Source organism: Haliaeetus leucocephalus, unplaced genomic scaffold, assembly GCF_000737465.1.
Source record: "Haliaeetus leucocephalus isolate CR32 unplaced genomic scaffold, Haliaeetus_leucocephalus-4.0 Scaffold306, whole genome shotgun sequence".
In the NCBI taxonomy this organism is placed as follows: domain Eukaryota; kingdom Metazoa; phylum Chordata; class Aves; order Accipitriformes; family Accipitridae; genus Haliaeetus; species Haliaeetus leucocephalus.
Window position 1 is genome coordinate 1,032,484 of NW_010972742.1, and position 23,280 is coordinate 1,055,763.

At 38.4% G+C, this 23,280-nt stretch overlaps 1 protein-coding gene across 4 annotated transcripts in view; it reads right to left on the bottom strand.

The window, feature by feature from the left end:
* The window catches only part of RABGAP1 (RAB GTPase activating protein 1), a 74,388-nt gene extending 51,351 nt beyond the window's left edge, over positions 1-23,037 (bottom strand). For all 4 annotated transcript variants that reach the window (XM_010570732.1, XM_010570733.1, XM_010570731.1 and 1 more), the window contains exons 1-10: positions 23,005-23,037; positions 16,566-16,767; positions 9,975-10,209; positions 9,223-9,427; positions 8,413-8,587; positions 7,905-8,062; positions 4,203-4,313; positions 3,014-3,080; positions 1,444-1,546; positions 71-240 (exon numbers count right to left, since the gene is read on the bottom strand). In XM_010570732.1, the coding sequence (XP_010569034.1) occupies positions 71-240; positions 1,444-1,546; positions 3,014-3,080; positions 4,203-4,313; positions 7,905-8,062; positions 8,413-8,587; positions 9,223-9,427; positions 9,975-10,209; positions 16,566-16,715 (1,374 nt within the window). In that variant the 5' untranslated portion in view covers positions 16,716-16,767; positions 23,005-23,037. The remainder of the gene's footprint in view (positions 1-70; positions 241-1,443; positions 1,547-3,013; positions 3,081-4,202; positions 4,314-7,904; positions 8,063-8,412; positions 8,588-9,222; positions 9,428-9,974; positions 10,210-16,565; positions 16,768-23,004) is intronic.
* Between the last annotated feature and the right edge of the window lie 243 nt (positions 23,038-23,280).

The following is a 23,280-nucleotide window of genomic DNA, read 5'->3' on the forward strand; positions in this document are numbered from 1 at the left end:
TATTTGAAAAACAACCTTGCCAAATCCCAAATTAACTGTAGATTTTATTTATTTATTTTTTAATAAATACCTGTTTCAATTTTAGAAAGAAATTTTCAGTAGAGCTACGTTTGCTGAAGGGCCAGAACAATCTCTCGTTAGGTGAGCAAACTCTGACTTTAGTCTCCAGAATGAATCGAACAGGTTCCTGAACCTCAGTTATCACCAAATCCACAGCGGTAGTCATGAACAGTACTTTATCTAGAGAGAAAAATCAAAGCAATAGTATTAAAAGAAATATTTCAAACAAAATATTCCATAACCTCTTTCCTAGTAACATGAAAGAACAAATGAAACTTTTTTGCAGAATTCAATTTTTTCCCTAATGTAACATCTCAAAACCCTAGAAGTTTCAAAATACGAAAATAAGATGACTATGCACTATCCACTAGAGAGTAAGGAAACTTAAGTCTTCAAGCCAAGAAAATGTTCTTGTTAAAGAGAATAAAAATTTTGCTTTTCAAGATCCCACTGAAAAGTATCAAAAATCTTCATTAAACATTATAAAGGATCTGTATACTTAACTCCACAGTGAAGATCTCTTGCCATCTAGCCTAATTACATTTTAGTTGGGTTTTGTTACTTAAGTCCCACCACATTAAAGGTAGCATTTAAGACCATCTCAGCTGTGAGATTCAGAAAATTGACTATACAGTATGATGCTCCAAACGGAGGCAACTGGACTCAGTGACCTATCAGATCTCTTCTGGTACTAAATGATAAATTGTGTCCTTTAGGTAGGATGGCATTCAATCTAGCAGCAGACTGCACCCACCTGCACCCAGCAGCAGACTTTTGTGACTTTGCCCAGTCAATTTCTATTAACTTCCCCAACCTTTGGCATACAACTGTGACAATAGATTGAAAAGATGATAATTCAGCTGACATCTTAAAAGAAGTAATGACAGATCTGTTTCAGGACTGAAGAGAGCAATGCAGCATCAGCTATTTTCAGATTACAGTTGGGAGTGTTTTACTTTCATTTTCATAGGTACAGGAATCCTTCTTTTTTAATTAAAAACTTGGATTCAGAAAAATCTGAGCTGACCACAGAAACTAAGCAAAGAAGAGACCTGCAATAGCCATTTAGTGCAATTCTCAATGGGATTCTTAAGAAGCTCTAATTGTGCACAAAGCATCTGCATCCTGTCCCCAACCTACACAGCCTCCTACTGGGATACAGTCATTCTTACAAGGTATTTTTACTGAACGCAGGAGCTTTCTTCTAGCCTTCTATTTTGTTTAGATGTTTATGTTACATCTGGCATCCTACTTTCTGAGAATATATCCCATACTATGAAGGTCTTTTTGTAGGATTCATCTTAAAAGAAAAGAGAATTGATCCAATGCCCACTATGTAAGTCATTCGCCCTGGCTAGGGATAACATCTGGCAAAGTTCATACCTTTTGGTGTTTCTTCATTTACAAACTGGAAGTGTGGAGATTTTTGATTCCAGCTCCCAGTGATCACGTATGATTTCCCATCAGAACTTTTACCCATGGACTCCTGGAAACAAGGTAAGTTTATGTATTTTTATTTAAATTAAAGAAATCTCTACATTATGAAGTCTCAGCCCCATAAAACAGCTACTACACTGGCAAGAGAAGGGCAAGCGTCTGAAGTCCATGTGACACAGTCCTGTAACAGAGATCATCTCTGAAGAAAAGAATAGAGTTCCCATGCAATCTTTGGTGTCCTTGCTGATAGCATAAAAATGCCAAATAATACTAATTGTTATATATGTATGTGGTATGAATGTCTGTCTAGTGAGACCTGAAGACCAATAGCTCATTTTGGAGGTGGCCATTTGACAGCAATTTTCAGCTCACACAGGTGTAGGTGAGATCACAGCCAAGTACTTGGAAAGACAGGACTCCAAGCTGCAGAAGCTTTGCTTTTTTGTTGCTGTTTGGGAAAAAAAAAAAAAAAAACCCAAAACCCAAAGCCACACACAAAACAAAAAAAAACCACCAAAAAAACCCCACCCAACCCCAAACCACAAAACCCCACTAAAACCAGAAAAAACAAACCAAAAAAAGAGAAACACCTGCCTGAGTGGTAAAGCATTTAAACATATAAGGCTTTAATCATAAACTTCGGGGATGTAGTTCATTGCCTCTAATACAAGAAAACAAACTAAATCAGAACGCTCTCTTACAAACTGCTGAACCTGTAAACTTGGCATATGTTTCACATTAACATACCTTCTACTTCACTATGTTTTAATACACCAGATGTTTTATTTTATCCCAAGTAGTTATTTTATATAATAAATTTTACTCTAAAATATCCTGAGATCCAGCTTTATTCAGCAAACAAAACACAAGTTATTCAGCTATTAAGAACCAAGTCAATATTTTATCTTTAGGGTTCAGTGTGTCTGTCTACCTACCAGCCTTATTTTCTGGGCCCGATAAAAAGCAAAATTATTCATGTAGTATTGGACCTTTTTGGGTACTCACTACTGTAACAAGCATGTACTTCATAAATACTAGCAAGTTTGTTTTCACAACACACTTGTGAGGTCAGATGATGTCTTTCATCATTTTATAGATGGAGAAGTGAGTCATAAAAGTGCCCACTAATTCTCAGTGTTATGTTTGAAGCCGCTTAAGCCTCAATTTTTACAGTGATAAGTATGCTATAAAACTTTTTATGTTCAAAGCACAGCTCTTTAATACTCAGCGCTTCCAAAAATAAGGCTCCATTTTTCTTATTTCAGGCCCCTAACTGACAACAGTCATGACAGACTGCAAAATTGGGCAACTCCCTTGACCAAGCATCAGGTCATGTTCTACCTCTGTAGGAGGCAGGAATTCAACCCAGTTTCCCAGGGCCTCAACCTCAATAGCATAAGCAACAGCATCAATCCCCACCAACAAGTGTATATAAGCATCTAAATCTTTTCTGTCTATCCGGAGATCACACACAATCGTTATCAAAATTATTACTGAATTTTGTTAAGATCCTTACCAAATCTAAAAGGTGCATGTCACCGCTCCGAACATCTTTCCCACGGCTAAGGAGAAGGCCAAAACATCTGCAAAACCAGGCAAAAAATTAAATGGCAAAATTTAGACTTACTCATAAACAAACCACTAACATTCCTTACCTAAATATTTGCTGTCATACATCACAAGCAGCCCATGAATCCAATAACAAATGTCAACAAACCTTGACATTTGAAAGCAGCATCAAGTATGTCAAGCAAAACAATGTCAAGCCAATATTAAGTGTCAAGCAAGATTTCATAAGCATATTTAGAATATGATTTTACCCTGCCTACAGTAGCCTGGAAAGTTGTTCAATTATCTTTGTTTACAAGACAGTGTAATATAGACACTGCTAACAAGGGTTCCTTATCCCACAGGACAACTTAGACTGCATTCTTCTTCCCTTCTTTTCTTTTTTTGAGACATATTTGCATAGAATTTACCCTTTGATACAGACAAGAATCAAGAAATTCCAAATAAAGTGCAACGACTTGTCTTTTATGTTTTCATTTTGCAAAGACTTTTGGCCCACACAGGTATATTCCACTTCATCCTCTGCTTTACCACACTGTCCCGCATTTCATTTCAGACTGCAAAGGCTGGCAGAAGCTGCATCTTTTCTCTGTAGTATGAGCAGCACTAAACTTCATCAATAGTTAAAAACTGCTAGTTTATTTCTAAGCAGTGGAAGATTTGAAGTCTGAGCTCCCCCCTTCCCTCAGAGACACTTCATATTCTAGAATTCCAGACTGTGGCAGCTTCAAAGCGTACATACAACAATATTGTCAGATGCAACAGAGATTAAATGAAAGCAGATTGAAATAACTCAGTCACTGATTATAGCCTCAGCATTTAAGACAAACTGGCCACTGAAAATAAAAGCAGTATGTTTTTTAAAAAAGATTTTTAAATGGGTATTTAGAGGGGATGCAACCACTGATTCCACAGCCAGATCTGTGCAAGATCGGACTGCGCCTGTATTGTGCCCCCTGCCACACACATGCTGAAACAAGTCAATGTGATCTTCTGCACAATCCCACTTGACAGAGGTGTGGCACTGAATTACACAAATGGAGTATTAATAGAACAATTACTAATCTGCTGCCTCAGAGGAAAGAACACAAAACATCAAAACAGATAAAGAATTTTTTAAAAATTTATGAAATTACCTCTCAATAGCAAGTTCTTTATTAGTTGTCTGTTGGACGTAAATCACTATCTTCTTATCAATTCCTTGGCGGAGTTTAAAGCATTGCCTGTCCTTGTCTTTGGGAACCGCACTGTTATTTACCAGGAAAGGAAAAAAAAAAAACAAAACAACAAACCTCAGAGCGTCATTTATCTGTATTCCTTGCATGTATCAAAACCAGCAAGAGACACTTGGTGAAGCCAGCTTTTTACACAAAAGCACTCAAGACCTTTCTTCCTTGCACACTGCAATCATTAACATGAAAGAAATGGTAACATGATTACGTGATGTTATTTTACCATCATTAGGTGAAAACCAAGGACACTTAGTTTGCAGAATAAAACCCATGATTTTATACTGTGTGGCTTAGTGTTGTTAGACTTCCATCAGCATTTCAAGAAAGTTTCTAAATATTGATTCCTCACGTAACATGCATGTATTATTTGTTAAGCAATTACTTATAAGAAACTGCATATTGCTTGCTTTCACAAGGGAGGTGATTGCTGGGGCACATGATAAGCCAACAAGCCAAGAAAGTGCACCAATCTTTAGACTATTTTCCTTATTTTTTCTCCAGAGCACCCCTTCTCCTAAATGCTGCAAAAAGAGGGGATAGTGTGGTGGAAAAACCTAGAATTACACTTCAATGCCAATACACACGCTAAAGTTTTACCATCAATATTCCCTGTTGAGCAGCACAGTTACATTAAATACTGGATAAATTGAGACTGTTGGGTTTTGACTTTCTTTTTAAGTCAATCGCATGTTCACTTTTCTCTTGGATATAAAAATAATCTTTATTTTATTTCAGACTTTCAAACCATGCATTGTTACCCCCAGAAGTTGCAAAATGGACGGTGGAGTATTGCCCATAGTTTAACACCTCAAACAAAACTTGGGTTTATTTTCTGACAGTGGGTGCTTACCCAGGCCAGGGAATAACAGACTGCCTTTAACTGTCAGCAGGAGTTTTGTCTCCAGGGTCAGGACAGTGGATTTACATACTTAGAGCCAGTACATGCCATCAGACCCCATTTCCCCAGCATGACAGAAATGCACTACTAGTGACCCAGAGTGACAAGTGAAGGTAGATGAGCCAAGACAGGGTCAGGTACTCAGAGACTGAGTACATGGAAAGCGTTCTCTCAACTTCCAGGTGAGTATGGGTCTGCACGCGAAGGGTCTTACGAGGATTAACATCAAACTGATAAAGTTTGCTATTTGAACTAAAACCTGTACTGTATGCCCAATGTAGGTAGGATTCTGCTTAGCTGGAGGCAAAAATCCACTTTTCTTCACCTTGTACAGAGTAGGTACATAGCTTTTAAACAAATGCCCTGTTCCACTCCTAATGCAGCTGTATTTTTGTGGCTGACAAGATCTTTAGATACATCTCCATAGCAAAGGCTGAGGTTCAGCCTACAGTCCATGCTGACATACCCGTGCTGGCTAGGACTGAAACAGTTCTTACCAGCACAGCTTCTGGAAACCACGTAAGCATCAAATCCTAGGCTGGCTTACACTACCCTGCACTGCTGTGGCTATGCTGACATTAGCACCAAGCCAGCAAGATTGAACTTCACCTGGCATATCCCCGTGTGCTGCAGCCACGATTCTGCCCGCCGTGCACCTCAGCAGCCGCTGCTGCATCCAAGCCTAAGAGCCGTCAGTATCTTTTCAGGCTCAGGCCCTAAGCTAAATCATTTTTCAGTTTCAACACTTGAGCAGTCCTTTGGAGTGCTGAATAACTACTGGATTATTAAATGGGATTTATTCACTCAATAAATAAAACTAGAGCTGGATTTAAAACCCAGAAGAGAAACATCTCTGAAGCTGTGGCTAGGAGCCAAAGTGCTCAACAAGTCAGAGTATTTGGCACACATGCTGTACTGAAATAAAGACACTCCAGCAATTACAGAACACTATAAATGGTTATATAAAACATCTAAAGGCACTGGGTATAGGCTAAGCAGAAAAATAACTTTTTAGCATAAACTAAAAAAGGTCTTTTTAGAAACCAAGGTTATCCACCATCAGACTTAACATGAAAACAGCATTAGCCAATACAATGTGAAAAGCTGCTCTAATACTCTCACCCTACACTACCACTTGCTAATAACCCCCGGTTCGGGGGGGGGGGGGAGAGGAAAAATTAAATTAAATTTTGAGAACTCAGTCAGAAAACAGAACCCGTTAGAAACAGAGGCAAGCTCTGTTAGTAAATCTTTTTTCATATTGATAAAGAAACACTACAGATCAGAACAGGTGAGTATTTTAATGAAACAGATCACAGCAAAACCAAGGAGAACTAATGATGATCTTTGAGAACAAAGCTGAATTCTGCCTTCTTTTCTGCTTTCAATAACTAATACAGAGGTCAATCCTAAGAAATCACAGGGAAATGGGTATAGATGAAGGATTTATCCTTCATATTCTTAAAATGCATAATGTAACTAGAAGTTGCAATCACAAGGGGGAAAATAAGGAAAGCTGGGTTTTCACTAGGCTAAAAATAACATCATGTCTACATAGGCAATGTCATTCAAGAAATTTACCTTTCCTGGGCAGCACTGGAAGATTTCAGCCTGAACTATGCAACTCCAGTAATTACCAAAGCACTATCATGTAAAGAGGAAGAAGCCCAGCATGTATGATTTGTTCTATTACACTCTGCTCTCAAACGTCGCTAGAGAATTCTCTCTGTTCAACATATTTTAAGAAAGATTAAATTGAATTTATCCCATTCATGGAGCAAAATCAAACCTAATGACCAAAGTTAAAATGCAAAGTGGTCTTTATGTTCCTATATAGTTACCTTCTGCCTCTACACAAACATCTTTCCTATGACTGTAAGTAAACAACTATTCAAGAAAGGGTTTTAAACAACATTGTTGAATTCTAGACACTTGCTGATCACAAATTCATAATCGTATGGTTGTTTTCTGATACTGGGTTGCATACAGAGCCATATCTCTGGAGCAAAAAAACACATTATGGACAACTACACCTTTATTTAGTTCTGGAACAGCAATGTGGGAACAAGTCTGAGATCTTGATCATCAAGCTCTCAGCTGATGAAGCAGTAATAACCCTGTACTAGGTCTTAAAAGTAAATGTATCTTGTGACAAACAGATTTGGCTGAATACTTCTCTGGAGAGTAACTTATCTTTTTGGGATCAGCAAAATTATATTAAAAATTTAGGTTTTCAGAGTTTCTAATTTTCTCTGCTTTCTTTCATGAGACTTTATTAAAAATATGCACCCTTATGCCTCCTGCACTAATTCACACATCCTCAGCACCTTTGAAAACCTGGCCGAAAACGTGCACAACTCTGGATATGAGAGCACAGTCACAATGATGCATTTTCAGCTTCAGCAGCAATTCAGCTGAAAACAACTTAAAACACATTGCACAGGAAAGGGTTTAAAGACAAAAGAAAAATACAAACTATGAGAAGCACTTTGCAGGTAGCACCAGGATCAGTTCAACAACAAAGATGAAATAGTCCAGAGGGACATCACTGTTTTACTTCCCAAAAATGTTTATGTCTGGGATTCATTTAAACTAGAACAGGAAACTTTCAAAAAGGGAATTTAGCGACCACCTCAGACTCACACTCTTTATTCACTCGCTTTCCAACAGAACCAGATGCTGCACACACAGGAATGAAGAATCTATACCTGAAATAACCTTTCCCATCATCTTCTTTGATTTCCAATGACACGGAGAAGGTGAAAATATCACTGTCTGGAGTCTGTGGGGTGGCAATGGCTGAGAGCGGAGTTTGTTTGGCAGAACGACGGAAGGCAGTGGCAAAGCTGTACAGTATTCGGCTCACCTGTGTTTAGACAGCACCAAAGAAAGATCAGAAAGCCACAGACATACAGAATGCATCGGCTGAAACCTACCTGAATTTTCACTAAAGAATAAAATGAGAAGTAACTGTACAAAAATAATTCAGCTTTAGCATCTAATTAACTGGTTTTCTACGCTTCTTAAAAGGATAAACTATTAAACATGCATTCTTATTTCATACCTAAGGTTTCTATAATTATCTTAACTTGGGGTAGAAAAAAGCCAAAAGTGATGAATTACATTACTTCTAACGTGCCTGAAATACTTCAATTTCATATCAGTAATAACATTTACATGTACATAATTATCATTTAACAAAAAGATTCAACTTACAGCCTCTTGGATTTCACATCGGAAGACATGAATCCTGAAGAGTTCTGCATTGTAGTGGCTTTCAGTGAAAGCAAAGCAATCACTTTCAGGGGTTCCATCATGCCCTCGTACACAGAAAAGGATTTTATAGATTGGATAATTTGCTATTTCTGTGTTCGTCTGAGGATCTAAAAGTCTGTTAAATGAGAGAAAGAGGAAAAAAACCCCAAAGCTTGCACCTTCAGAACAATTATTTCAGCCAGATATTAACTTGCAAGCTTTAACAATGTCATAGCTACAGACGAAAGTACATCACAAAGAAACTAGCTCCTGACTGTCATTTACTGCAAAACTTGACCAGAGTAATTATATATAAATTGAACAGCATAAAAAGGAACAATGCAACAGACATTTCCACCAATAATTTCCCCATAGTTTTCAGGGCTTAGCCTTCAAAAGCTACGCTAATACGCAGCAATGGATAGCCTCATCCCTGTTAAGCCTTGTGTATCAGCCATTTTCCAGCCCTACAAACTAAACACTTTCCAGGCTATTTCCAAAGTCTTCAGCAATAACCACTCCCACTATGGCTTTGGGGACACCTTGGATCATCATAGTATTTCATACTGATCCTTGAACGTAAAATGTCTTTGGCAAACAAATTCAAAGCATCACTTTTCTCAGATCTCTTTAAAACCCACATTTTCCACTAAACAAAATCCCAAGTTGCTCATGTCTCCTCCCAGGTAAACTGGTAGCTTGTTTCCTTTGCTAAAAGGAAATAAGATTAAATGTACACAGTCATGGAGTACACCTGAGCGAGCTTCATACCTCACTGTTCCTTCAGAGACATTAGGCACTGACAGAGTCACATCTAAAGAAATCTGGCACTGGCTTCGTAAGATGGACATCATTCTGAGGGCTTCCACTTCACTCCGGGGAGCATTCACAGAGGCACAACCTAAGTAGGTGAGCTTGCTAAACACCACGCTGTCCTCATCTGTCATAGGTGTAAAAGGGCTCAAATCCTCACAGTCTAGGGTGAGACACAAAGTGGAACATAAGAAGCAAGACAAGGTATATGTAAGAAAATTATCAGAGATTGACTCATCTCTAACTAAATGACAAAAGCAATCAAGAAACACATTATAGAAAGTCAGGTCAGGACAAAATACTATAGGAAAACCCTGCCTGAAAGTGAGCTGCTGATGGCAGAGAGCAACTCAGCTATCCCAACTCTACAACCAGTTCACTCAGAGGGCTTCTTTTAAATATAAGAGTACATTGATTTTCATTACAGCAATTAGATGCATAGACGAGCTAAAGAGACTAAAATTTTATACAGCCAGGTAAGAAATCAGAGTACCTCTCAAGGCTAGTACAGCAAGTGTCTTCAGAAGAGAGGACAGTTCAGCATATGTTAACTCTTGCATCACATAACCTGGCTTTTACTGCACTAGTTGATTAAAATGGGAGAAATGGGGAAAGGTTGGTGGACACACCTGTACATAAATTCTCCTTCCTTTCCCCATAAAAAGCTAGCTCATAAGATACCACCAGGCATTCCACATTTTCTTTCTAACCTCCCTCAGATGGTTTCACTGGCAAACTCATTTCTGGTTTCTGGAGTCCTGCCACCGACACTGGGTTAATGGTAGAGGATGCTGAAGCTTCAAGGACAACAGGTTCTTCCCCATCTCCATCAGTTCTAACTTCTTCTCCATGGTCCCGGTCACTTGACTGATCCTCCATGGGTGGGTCCATCAGCACGTCTTCAAGCTCCCTTTGCAGCTGCTGTTCGCTTCCATTCCCCACAATCTAAGAGCCACAAACAGAGTTGGGACACAAAAAAACTGTTTGAATGAAAAAAAAAAAACCAAACACACCCCTCAGGCACAGGGTCATTCATATGGCTTTTTCTGCCAACCAAAGCAGCAGTTAATAAATTTAACCTAGTTACAACTGTAAACACAAACTGCAATGTGCAAATGCTCACCAGTATGGGTTATATCCTCCCTACTTTAACAAATTAACAAGCTCAAAGCAGGAATTTTCTAGCACTGGAAAAAGTAAGGAGATTACTTTCAAACTAGTCTTTAATCACCAACTACAAAGACTAGCTTATGACAGAAGAAACTTACAGATGTCCACAGTACAGTGGTCTATAATAATTCTCAGAATAGTACCAGAAAGGGCCAAATATAATTAAATATGCTACGTGGTTCACGGGTAAGACAGCAAGTCTTCACAGAAGCGAAGAATCTGGAACAGGATTATGCCATCATGCTGAGGACAAGAGGTAGTGTTGTTTTATTTCCTAACACTCACCTACAGCCTGACTTTGCACTCATTGAAGTAAACATGAAAGCATGAAGCAACCTAAATGGTGCGAAATTAGGTTCTAAGCTAAAAAGAGAATGAAGACATTAATTTCAGGAAACTTAGATACTGTATCTAAGGAAACTCTTTGTCCATTCCTCTGCAATTAATAGGCAAGTGACTGATGCTTTACATAGTTTAGAAATTAAGCACAGAAATGGAGTTTACAGAAGTATTTTACCAGATGGCAGTCAGAGAAAGGTACTTGATTCCATCACTTCAGCTGCTGCTGGTTACTATTGTCTCAACTCTATGAGCTGGTTATTATCATCTCAACCCTACGAGCAGATATGCATTTCTATATCCTTACATCTCTGTAAGCTTACTGACTTAAGACGCTACATGCCAGCTAATAAAATCCAAATTGTGCAACTACCCCAAGTTCTTAAAAAGAGTGTAAAAGAAATCTTATTAAAGAAAATTTTCTTTTTTTTAAATCTGTAAAACAAGACAGTAAAGAAAGGAAGCGGTTAAAAACAGGAGGAAGAATACAGAGCAGACAGAAATCTGCCCATAACACAATCTCAGTATTGAAGCAAATTCCATCTGCCTCAAAAGTAGCATCTCACAGTAGAAAATTATATTATCTTGAAAGTACCTGAAGCAATGGCCAAGGTTCTCACATTTCAACAGTAAATAAATCAACCTGAAGTCCAGTTAAGATTGCTGAAATAACACTGGAACAGATAACAGAACACCTTCATGCACATGGATGAGCTTTGCAATGAATTAAATATACTATGAGCAAAACATCAGATGTCACTTAGATATTTGTATGTGCATTTCCACCAGGCATGTCTCGGGAGTAATTACAGCAAGATTAGAGGTTTCTCAGTCAAGTCAGAATTCTGACATATGGTCATTTCCATCGCATCCCCAAAGACGAACTTCTCAGTTCAGAGGGAAAAAGAAGAAACATGAAGTTTACTTACTGTCTTCTCTTTTACACTCAGACCTACAATCTCCAAATAATTATCTGTATCTGAAGCCTCTATCTATGTTGCATTAAAGGTGTAAATTGCATATTAGTTTTCTGGTGAAAAGTAACTATTTAATATACAAGAATATTAACAAAAGAACAGAAACTGGAATTACTCTAGAATAGAGCAGAATACAATTACTTTAAAAGAAGAAAAGTCCCAGATCCCGGTTCTTCAGAAGAAAGTAGGCAAAAAAATGAAATTCACAGGTAGAGGAAAAAAAAAACAAAACAACAAGCACACAAGATCCTAGAGGCAGGAGGGACATAAAAAGTAATAACCTGGTGACTGTTTTACTACAGAATCTAAACAACAACAACAAAAATCTGTCAGATGTTTATGCTCTTGAAACTTATGCTCAAACAGAAAGTAATTTTTAGGTATGGGTTAGAATACATTGATGTGCTAGCTAGGATCATCTGCCAGGAGCGGGACAGTAACTGCCTCACTCAGCTGTACATCCATAGAAGTATCAGTAACCTGTAACTAGTTACAGGAATTCACAGATTTGCATTTTCCTCCCAATAATTCTAGTATTCATTTGCATGATTCATGGAAGCAATGAAAAATCTTGCACAAGCATGTGGTCATCAAAGGCATAATCCTTTTAAGTATCAAGTTTATTATTCATGCCTTTGCAGGCGTTCGTCAGAAAGATGATGATGATGATGATGGAAGATGCACCATGTTACTTTACTGTACACAGTTTATATGTTTTGCAAGAAAATGTAATGAATCAATCATAATGTCCTGCCAGCCTTGTTAAAGCCTGTATATTAAAAAACCTAAAGTAACTTCTAGTTTACAGGACCTGTTTCTTATATAACTTGAAGTTAAAATTCATTCTGGCAAAAAACTGCATCTCATGCTTTTGCTCACAGTGATTAAACAAGCTTCAGTTTTGGGTTTTGGAAAGGAAGGTGAGGAATTTACATCCAGTGAGAATTAAATGTTGCAATGGTATTAACATAAAATGCACATTAAAAATGTTCTGTTCCATCAAGATTACAAGCCACAAAAGTCTGAACAGTGGTCTACTGTATTTGGTAAAATAATCATTATCAATAACTTGCATCTAGATACTACCCCATAAAACATGATCTTGAAAATAAAAGTTCCTAAAAATAGTAGCGACAGGTAAAACATGAGTCTAAGTTGTTTATGGTGTGACATGAAAAAGGCACATAAAAAGAAAAAAATCTGTCCCGTAAATATTCTAAAATCTCATCATGAAAATCTTAATTTAAAAAGTAATTTAAAAGAATCCCTCTAAGAAAGCCTTCCTTCTCAGCCCAGACTACCCTCAAAAAAGAATTCTAAAAGACACAGTAAATATACTTTTGGACTAGAGGAGCTCTGCTGTTCTCATAGCCCTAACAGTCAAGTGCAACAAACCAGCTGCCTGAGAAACAAGGCCTAAAATACAAACTACAACTAACTTCGTGTCAACCAATGTCTCTTATGCAACCGCATAAATTCACCATACCGTGGGAACAGCACAGATTAAGATGTAAACATGCTTGAAACTTTGCTGCAACCTAAAAAACCAGTAAGAGGCAGCATGACAGAGTGCAGCAGAACTAAGGGCAGAAGGGAAGAATAAACAAGGCGTACCTGACAAATGCTTCATGTAGGTTTGCTTGAGATAGAGGAAAGAAACCATTTGCCCTAATCATTGTTTTCTCCATTTCTCACAAAACTGAAAATTAATTTTACTTGACCTTTAAATAGGAGGTAGCGAACTCCCTTTACAGAAACACAGGGGATTTATTAGAACTGTAGTTTATTCCCTTCTCCTGACGCATATGCTGCTGGCCTCTGCTCTGAGAGGTCTCGTTGTACCGTGTAGTTCAAGAACTCCTGCTCTACAGTGTGCTCCAGAAACAAGGCTTTCATAAATCCAGTTCAGTCCCACTGGCAGCGAGCAAAAGCAGACCCAGAAACAATAATGGAAAGCAGAAACAGCTAGCCAATTATATTTCTGGAAAAAAATCATTGACAACCCCTTTTTAAATTGAACCAAGTATTTCAGCATAGACAAAAACCAAAACACATTTATGAATTACGACCAAGTGAAGAAAAATACGGTTCCTGATTGTACTCGGAAGAAGTATTTCTCTGTCTGGACTTGGAGAAAGAACAAAAACTAAAATGTGCATTAACGTCCACAGCACTATTACTTAAAACTATAGCATATCAACAAATTTGAAATGAGAGCCTTAGGTTTGATGTACAAATTTCACAGCCTATCATATTCAGCAAACACAAGCCTAAACTTCTAGCAGTACCCTCAGACTGCACTTAGCAAATGAAAGATCCTCAAACTGCTTTTCTAAAGAAACACAACACCAGAAAGACACGTGCTCAAACATGAACCCGAACCTATCTTCTGCTTTTCTTAGTGGGCACATCAAAGCAAATGGGTTTTGACATCTACAAACAAACAAACTTAGTTGTAAGTACAAAGCAATTAGTTCTCCCTGAAAAAACTCATTTGTTCCTATGAAATACATAACCTCCGTTCTCATGTTGCACTGTTAATATTAATCTTCCATATACTACTTAAACACTTTTAGATATCACGGTGACAGTACTTTTAACATATGTCTGACAACCTTCACAACTCCACTTATCCATGCACACCATAAACAGTTTAATAATACAGTAAAACTGGTTACTGAATGACTATTTGCAAGCTGAAAAAAAAGATACCAAGAACAGAGCCATATTCTAGGATAGTATGTCTCTTTTCTTGTAGAACAATAACAAAAGACAATTTCTGTTCTTAAGAACAGCTAAAAAGTCTTCCCATTTCCTCCTGCGCACTGACTACTTATCTAAGGTATAATGTTTCCATTAATCACTCAGATTGCAGCCAATAACTAAACAGCACATACTCTCAAGTGCCGGAATACTGAAAAGCTCAAGGTGAATCACTTTGTTCAAGGATTGTGCTCAGTCTTGGCACCAAATTCATAAAGAAGCTTATCTTTAAGACCTGCAAAGCTCTGTGACATTCAGTGCCAAATCAGGGAACAGCATAACTTTATTTTACAATTGTTAATGATCAGGAGGCAGCAGTGCTAACCTTCTTTTCTCATCAAGAGAGACAGCATATCTTTAGCCACCATTTTATAAATCACTTTGGAAGTAAACATACGAGGAAAATTTAAGAAGTCATTTTCAGGAGTCTGTTCGAAATTGATTAAGGATATTCTTCTCTGAAATATTTGCAAGCTTTATGAAGATGACTTCTGTATATAAAGTCTCTTCAATTTCTTCGATTGTACTAAACAAGATATAGCATGTCATACAAACACTGCAGGACAGCCACAAGGCAGTCGTTAGACCAGCAATACAAATAGCTCCCACGTGGAGCAAGGAGCACTGCAGACTACGGCATTTCACGTTTCCAAATTTTCTTTGGAAGTAACAGGATGAAATGGAAAATCTGGTTGACTGTGTCTGCCTCCTGGGGTCTCAAATGATGCATCGCAACTTTGGGAGCTAATAACATACACTGTCACATAAGCATTCTCAAGGTAAGCACCACTATGGAGACTATTCTGAATTGTTAAGTATTTATAGCTGCTGGTATTTGCAGCATTAGGAAGACAAGTGTGAGGTTACAGTCTTTCAGCAGTTTTCATAGATAACTAGGCTGATTGTTCAAGAAAATTTCAAATTTTTTTAGACTATCCTATGATGTGAAGTGGCAATCTTCTGCAATAGCAATAAAATGTAAATGAACATTTTTGCCAGATTAAGCACAAGTAAGATCTTGAGACTCTTAACTAACAGAATTAGCTTAAAGTCCTATGTAAAAGAAAACAGATGCTATAATGGCATGTCTTGTCCAGGGCTCAAAGGAATGCAAGAAAAACAAAGAAAGTAGCTGGGAGGTAAAAGCAAGATGAGCAAAAGCATCAAGAAACATTCAATAAAGTCTCTGTTACAACTGCTAATAAGGAAAAGAGGAACACCCAGTCCAACAGGCAGAAGATGCGATTTCTTATCATCTTTAAAGACATTATTTTGAAGATGTAGGTGTGACTATAGACGTCAATCTCTTGCGATGGTGGATTATCTCTTTCCCACAAAGAACACACTAACTGGACTCACTCTAGGAAAGATCCAGTTTTCAACACATTAAAATGATGGAATTTGGAGTGACCACCTCACTTGTATCACTTTGCTTAAAGACTGCCGAAATACAAACTGGGATGAAAGATTTTCTTTATGTAGCTTAAAAAAAAAAAAAAAAAAAAAAAAGCGCGAAAAGGATCTCTTTTCAGAGCAGCACTTTTAAAAGTGAGAAGATATCAATGCCCTTCCAATTCACACAAGCCTACCACATAGGCTTGAATTCTCAGATGCATGCCAAGTTGTTAGTTATAACTACACTTCTACATTTCTTAAAGAGAACATTTCACATTGGGGAAAACTTTAATATATGTTTGAATTAACAGATATGGTCAAATCAAGTGTATGTTAATATTGCTTTCTGTCTGAAATCTGTGATAAAATCACAGTTCAAAGTTCTTGACAGTCAGTCTGTTTCATCCTAAGCGTTTCATGAAGGATTCTGCAAAGTGGGAAAAAACCCACAGGTAGTGATGGAGAGAGCTCTTACTCAAAACCTAATTATCACCTCTGACATCAGCAACAGTAATGCAGAAATTACTGGCAAAATTGATTCCTGAATAAGTTCTCCCTTCTGTCAAGTTTTCCACAACAAAGAAGTCCCTCTTTAAGCTCTCTATGGTTAGTTTGATTTAGAAGAATAGGGAACAAACTCAGGTTATTGATTCTTACCTTCAGTCCTGTTTTTTCATCATCACTACCATTATTTGTAGATGGTGTTTCATCCCCTTGCCTGGAAACCAAGACAAAATCTTCACTGTTAAGAGTGGATACCGAGTCTGAAGAGACACTGATTTTTCCAACAGAAGCCTTGTCATCCATGACTTAAAAAGGAAGTTCGATTCATGAATGAGATTAAATATGTTATAAACTCCTGAAAAACAAAAATCATAAAAATACTTATATAAAACTTCATGCTAAAATGCTCCAACGTTTCTTTTCAGAAACCTGCTGACTAGTTATAAAAAGTAACACATCTGACAGTATAACCAAGTTATAACTCTTCTGTCAGTGTACACTCATGGTCCTGCTTTGATTTTGCCAAGCAGCACGCTACTATTAGAGTACTGGTTTCCATAGCTCACAAAAGGGAAGTTAGTAAATCTTTTTGCAGTATTTCATGATTGTGTCAGGCACCATTTTCTACACGTAGCACAAAACAGGCCTTTGGAACATACACTATGCCTGCTGACATATTATTAAGGCCAGAACTATAAAGTCCATTTACTTTCTTCAGATAACCTGTCTGCCTTCACCTATGTTCATGCAAAAATTACTTTTGTAGCTATCAGAGCTCACTGTATGCTGCAGTCACATTCTTTTCCCCCAAAACAAGAGTTAGATCTAACTCTTGATATTTTGTGGTAAGGATGCTCTAAAACCTTGGGCATTTTATGAATCTATGCTGAATCTTCTGTACTGTAACGAACAATAAAAGAAAAGACTTCCAAGAAGCAGGAAGAACAGCGTAGGCTGGATCAGTACTGAGAATCAGAGCCAACAGAGGATTTTAAAAAGCTGGTACTGGCACTGAGAGGCATTTGAAGAAAGGAACAAAAGGTGAAGTTCAGCCGCACACCTTGAACTCTACAGCACAGATTCTCAGAATTCATGGCTCAAAACAGACTGCCGTGATAAAAATGGGTAATTAATTTCCCAGAAACCCAAATATACCCTTATCACAATGGCTCAGGTCTTTACATACTCCCAAGCATGACCAAACCAAGTGCTTTTTCAGCCTCAAGTTCTGCCTTCCATTTGGTGGAGCACTGTCCCAACCTGGCTTCCAACAGAGCAGCCAAACAACGGGGAAACCTGGCATATCCACAAGCACAGCTCATCGCATTCCTCCCTGAACCAAGAACAATGCACCAAAAATAGCAAAGCCTGCTTTTATTTCTATCAATACCCTTCTCTCCACAGCCACCAATATGACATGAAATCTGCCAAGAGGACAACAATTTTTTTTTTCCTCTGGGTTATTTTTAACCCGATTACTTTACCAATCAAGTCACTTCACAGTCCTGAAACATGTTTCACTGGACAACTGAAGCAGTGCGAAAGAGGAAGAACGGATGTGGGTTGTTCATGAATAACAATATATCTATGATTATTGGGTTGCATTTTCAAAAGCATGTAAGGTATTTAGATATCCTTTTCAAAAACGTTTTAAAGATCCACTGAATTTCAATGAGAATTACCTGCTGAGAAACTTATATATTTTGAAAAGTTTTACTCGCTGTATGTGTCTATCTGGTATTACTCGCATAGATCTTAAAGGTAGGGCGGAGTTCTCATTCTGAAAGATGCTTTTGTTTAAAGAATTCACATTAAAACATTTCTACAGAAGTTCCCTACTGCACCATCTAGATAATATATTGAAGCACAAAATAAAAATAAGCTTCAAACACTTAATACTCCTTTGGCTTTACTGTTTTAATTCAAACAGTGCAAACTCATCTGCCACACTAGGGCAGTATGAGTAGAAGAGTTGGCTTTGATCACAAGCAGCTGTAAAGATCATCTAGGCAAGGATCAATTTAGCAATTTATTTTGGTATAGCGCGTCTGTCTTGAAGCGTTAATTTCACCTATTTCCAAAGTCTTTCAATGTGACACCTTCCACCAAGATTAACTTCAATTAAAGAAAAAGTATGCTCCGCTTTTGCGTACTCCTTTTTTTTAGTAGCGTAGTGTAAACAGACACCACACTTGATCCTGGAGCACAGCTGGCTTAGCCTAACCCCTACAGCAGTTTCACAATACAGAATTGCAACAGCAGAAGGTCCTGATTAACCCAACTTTGCCAACCTTACATTGAGCAAAAGTCTTACTGAAATTACACAAGATAAGACAGCACAGGAAAGGGGACAATGTAGTAGACCACTGTAAGAATATTTTGTTTATTAGTGATGTATCAGCAAGCGAGGCTCAATTACCCAACCACACTGGAATCAGCCACAGTTCATTGGATTAATGCTCAAATAGTCAAGGTGCAAAAGCAGAGTCTTAAAATTCTAAAAATACTAAAATATTGCCTGAAGTTAACCAAAGTTTCCATATCCCCATACTTTGCTTTGCATGCATTTTATTTCCTCTGTTCCTTGCCGTCACTTTGTTCCATGCAGACTACTGCACAGATCATTTTACCTGAATCAGAAAACTCACAATGGCAGAATCAACAACAGAAAGCCTATGAGCTCGTTAAAATATGGGCCAGCCTAGAAGGGCACACATCAAAGACCAGCAGAGCAATTAAGTGTGGCAGGCTTATGACTCCTCTGGAATCAAAAAGCAAGAACAAACAACAGCGGTGACAGTGCTCTTTAGTAATACCTGCAACTTGTCTTAAGAATTGAAGCTTTCGGTTCTCACAGTTTAGAGAGGTAGGAGAAAAGACCCCAGCCACGCACAGATCTCAAGTTTTAACGTTTCTCTGAAGAAGCCAATCTCTCATTCCTTACAAGGAGAGACTTTGGTTTGTTTCAGCATAAATAAAATATGAGTTTTTGAAATCAGCATAGTTTAGTTCCTGACACAAAACTACACCATAATAATGTAGTACTTGCCTGAAGGTGTCTTTACACCTCTACGGGAGACAGAGTGTCTAGGTAAAATGCACCCTATGAGACAAATTTTTAACAACTTATTTGTTTGCTCACCTGTGTAATTAAATGGGTATCCTGGCCTCTCCTCACACAAAAGACCATTAGAAAAAGCTGCAAAATGAGAAGGTCAACACGGCTAGCTCTTGGGTCACTGTTTTCAGTTTTATTTAAAATTCTAATTCTCAGTGCAATTCACCTTCACTGCTGCTGTTACACAATGCTACAACACGAGTCCAAGAATCAAACTATCTTTTTAAAAATGTTCTTGTTTATCTTTAAAGCAACCAAACAACAGCAGTAACCTACCTTACTCTCTCTATTCAAGATAACATGCAAAGGAGCAGCAATCACCATGTTAAAATCTCAAACAACTGGAAAAAAAAACAACTATCAGAGTTCGAGATTAGTTATATAGATTTATAAAATATTTATCCTTTACTTTCCTATCTTCTCCCAAGTATTTGGCACCTGACCTGCAACTTGTAATCAAAATTTTCCTTGTAAGTACTGCTAGAATGAATTTAAAAGACCTTAAAGCAAACAGTATACAAAAAAAAGAAAACTAGAAAACCTTCCATTTTACATTACTGTAAGACACTGAGGCTTGAATGCCACCTTGAGACTTGCGCAACAAATGAAGCAAGGCACTCGTAACTATGGCTGGTCTCAGTCCATTTCCAAGGGGTGCCTGTTTTCCCATGTTTAGAATATCCACAGCCACACAAAAAGCAAGAGGATGAGCAGAAAAATTAATGTTTCAGCTGTGAACTTCTTGGAGTGTTTAAAACAGCAGTTACCTTTAAGTCAACAGCAGATGTAGCACCCTTAGCTCTGAATTTAGAGGGGAATAAAACACAAAACCTAAGTATGTTTTGGGCTTTCAGGGCAGAAAAGAGACTAAGCATGAGAACAGGTATGCAAACTAGAGAGGAAAAGAGATTTTTTTTTTTCCCCATTCATCTCTTTCCTGGTGTTTGTACTTCAGCTGCAGTTCCTGTAGCGATCCACAAAGTTACAGTATATCTGATGAAGAACGCACCAGATATAGAAGAACAATACAGCAATATTAACTAAATTACTGAAGAATGGTATACTTCAAAAAGCTATCTTGAACAGCAAAGTCAGCAAGCTTGGCATGCAAAATAAACTTATATCCTCCATCCCCTAAAATATAAAAACACTAAGTACAATGTTAAAAAACATGGGAGACAATGAGGTAGCACACAGCCAAGACACTGAGGTGACTGATTCAATGCAAATTGATTCACTGAAAATAACATATTTTCTCTTTCTATTCCTCTGGCTTTATGCATAGCTTAACAATATCATCGAGTACGGTTCAGTTTAAACATACAAAGTTCTGCTTTCCTAGTTTTCATCATTAGCATCTTAGTGTGGGTGAAAAGTGGAATTTGTAGCAGAGTTCAGAAGATTTACAACGTACTTTGCAAATCCATGTTATGACAAATAAACCAGCATTGTTTAGGACTCTTAGCTCTTTACAGTCTTCGACATCCGTGATTTTTTTACCTTCACAATTCACATAGTCTACACTTAACTGTTTTACAAATACACAGTGAGTCCTGAAAAGAGCCTGGAAAATGCTACAGCACAATGCCATCATTACAGGCGGTTGCGCCAGGTGCTTAAGCCTGAGCAGCCTAAGAAACGTAAGAGCAAAAGTGATGTCGCACTGACAGACATGTGGGAAAGGAGCTGTGGTTTGACTTTTTCTGAGCACATACACACCGCCTGTATTTTACTGTGGCTTTGGGGAAAAAAAAAAAACATACAAGAAAGATCAATCACTAGCAACCTTTTTCTTCTCACATATCGCATGATTAGTCTGCATAATTGTATGTTTGATCTTTACCCACCTTCCCTGTGCAACACACTCTCAAATACAAGGAGAAGTATTTTGCACTCAAAATGAAGCAAGAAAGCCAGTGGAATACTGCATGTGAAAATAAAGATTTAGGATGACTAAAAAGAGTAATTGATAAAAAATAGCAAGTACAATACTAACTTTTCTGTTCATTTTAAAACACACTGACAGCCACAGATGTTCCCACTAACCTCAAAAGCCAGACAGAAAAAAGATGTCATTATCTGGAGATAACACTGCCTCAAATTTCACACTCCCCCCCCTTCTCAAGAACAGAGAAGGGCAGATCTCAGGAAGCTGAGTGAATCATTACACATTGTATGCAAAACCAGGAATCAGACAAAACACAGGAGTTAAGCTAATACAATCTTTGTTAACAATCCTTAACAGATTCATATTTATTACCAACATAATTTTGCTTTTAACCTTAATTTGAACTATCTGCTCAGAGGACAAAACTCTAATTTTAGGCTTCTGTAATAAGCAAATTCCCCAACCCCAGAAACACGCGGCAGGTCCTGGGAAACCATGGTTTATAAAAGAAACGCTGACACTGCCTCAGCTAGCCCATCACAAGAATGTCGCTGGAACAAATTAACTATGAACGGTTGGTTCATCCACGCTCCGCGGCTGACGCTCCATCAGCAGGCACATCTAAGCGCTGTCTGCATGGGGGAGCCGGGATATGCAGGACACAACCCAGGCTGGAGGCTGGGATAAGGGCAGCGCAGCCAGAGGCTGAACAAACTCTGAAGATGAAGCTCTGTATACTCGTGGAGTTCCTCTCATTAGGATTCAAACAGAAACAGAGAGTTATGCTTACCAGACAAACACAGCACTTCAAAAATATGCTGTGAAAGAACTGAAAAAAGGAGAGTTACACTCCGTGCATGCCGCTAAAAGCTGTCTGCACTTGGATTTGGAAAACAAAAGGAAACCCCTATGCCAAGCTCCATTTGTTAATTTGTTTACTGTGTACACAAAAAAAAGTTTGCTCAGGTCCTTGACCTTTTAATGTTAAGTAGAGGCCTTTAAAAAGAATACAGTGTTTCTGTAATTTAATCAGCAAAGAAGTAGTCCACCAGTTACGCATTTTCTAACAAAGCAGCCAAAAACCTCAGAAATCCCATCAAGTTGTGCTTTAACAAAACTTGTAGAATAAAATTGGGGATATAGATGAAGCTATATCCAACAACGCAGGTAAGCAGTGCTATGATCTCCAACTCGTGCTTAAGAAATAAACATGACCTTTTCCCTCTCTCCAAACCTCTCCTGAGCATTTTTGCTCCTTCTCTCCCGCAAAATGCTTCGAACAGGCAAAACTACACAGACAACAACCACAAAGTCTGCTTCTACCAGTTATATTTTCACTTAATTTTCGCCGATGCATGTTTTTAAACCAAGTCAGCACAGTCTGTTTGTTTATACTTAATTTCCATCCCTAACAGACACAATCAGCCCTTAAAAATTCTCTTCTGGGGATGTTTTAACTGAAACAAACGTGTCCTTGCCAACAGGAAGGAAAAAAAAAAAAATAACTGAGAGAAACACGGACGTTACGGTACACAAACCAAATAAAGGCGTCTGGGCGGAATGAAACGCCACGTTTTAGGATGCACCTGGAAGCAACAGGCAACAACCGACACAGCCGGGCCACGGCGGGGGAAAGCGGGCGCCTGGCCGGTAAATCCATCACCGTCAGTCCCAGAGGAGCCCGGGGCAGCCCGGGACAGAACGGCTGTCGACCCGACGGCTCCGGTACGCGCTCAGAGGGGTCCCGGGACCACCGACGGGTTTCCAGGCTGGAGGAGTGAGGCGGGTCGCCCCTAGTCCCGTTCCCCCCCACCCCGCATCCCGGGGAGCTGGCGAGGACGGGCCCAGCCCGGCGTCCCCCC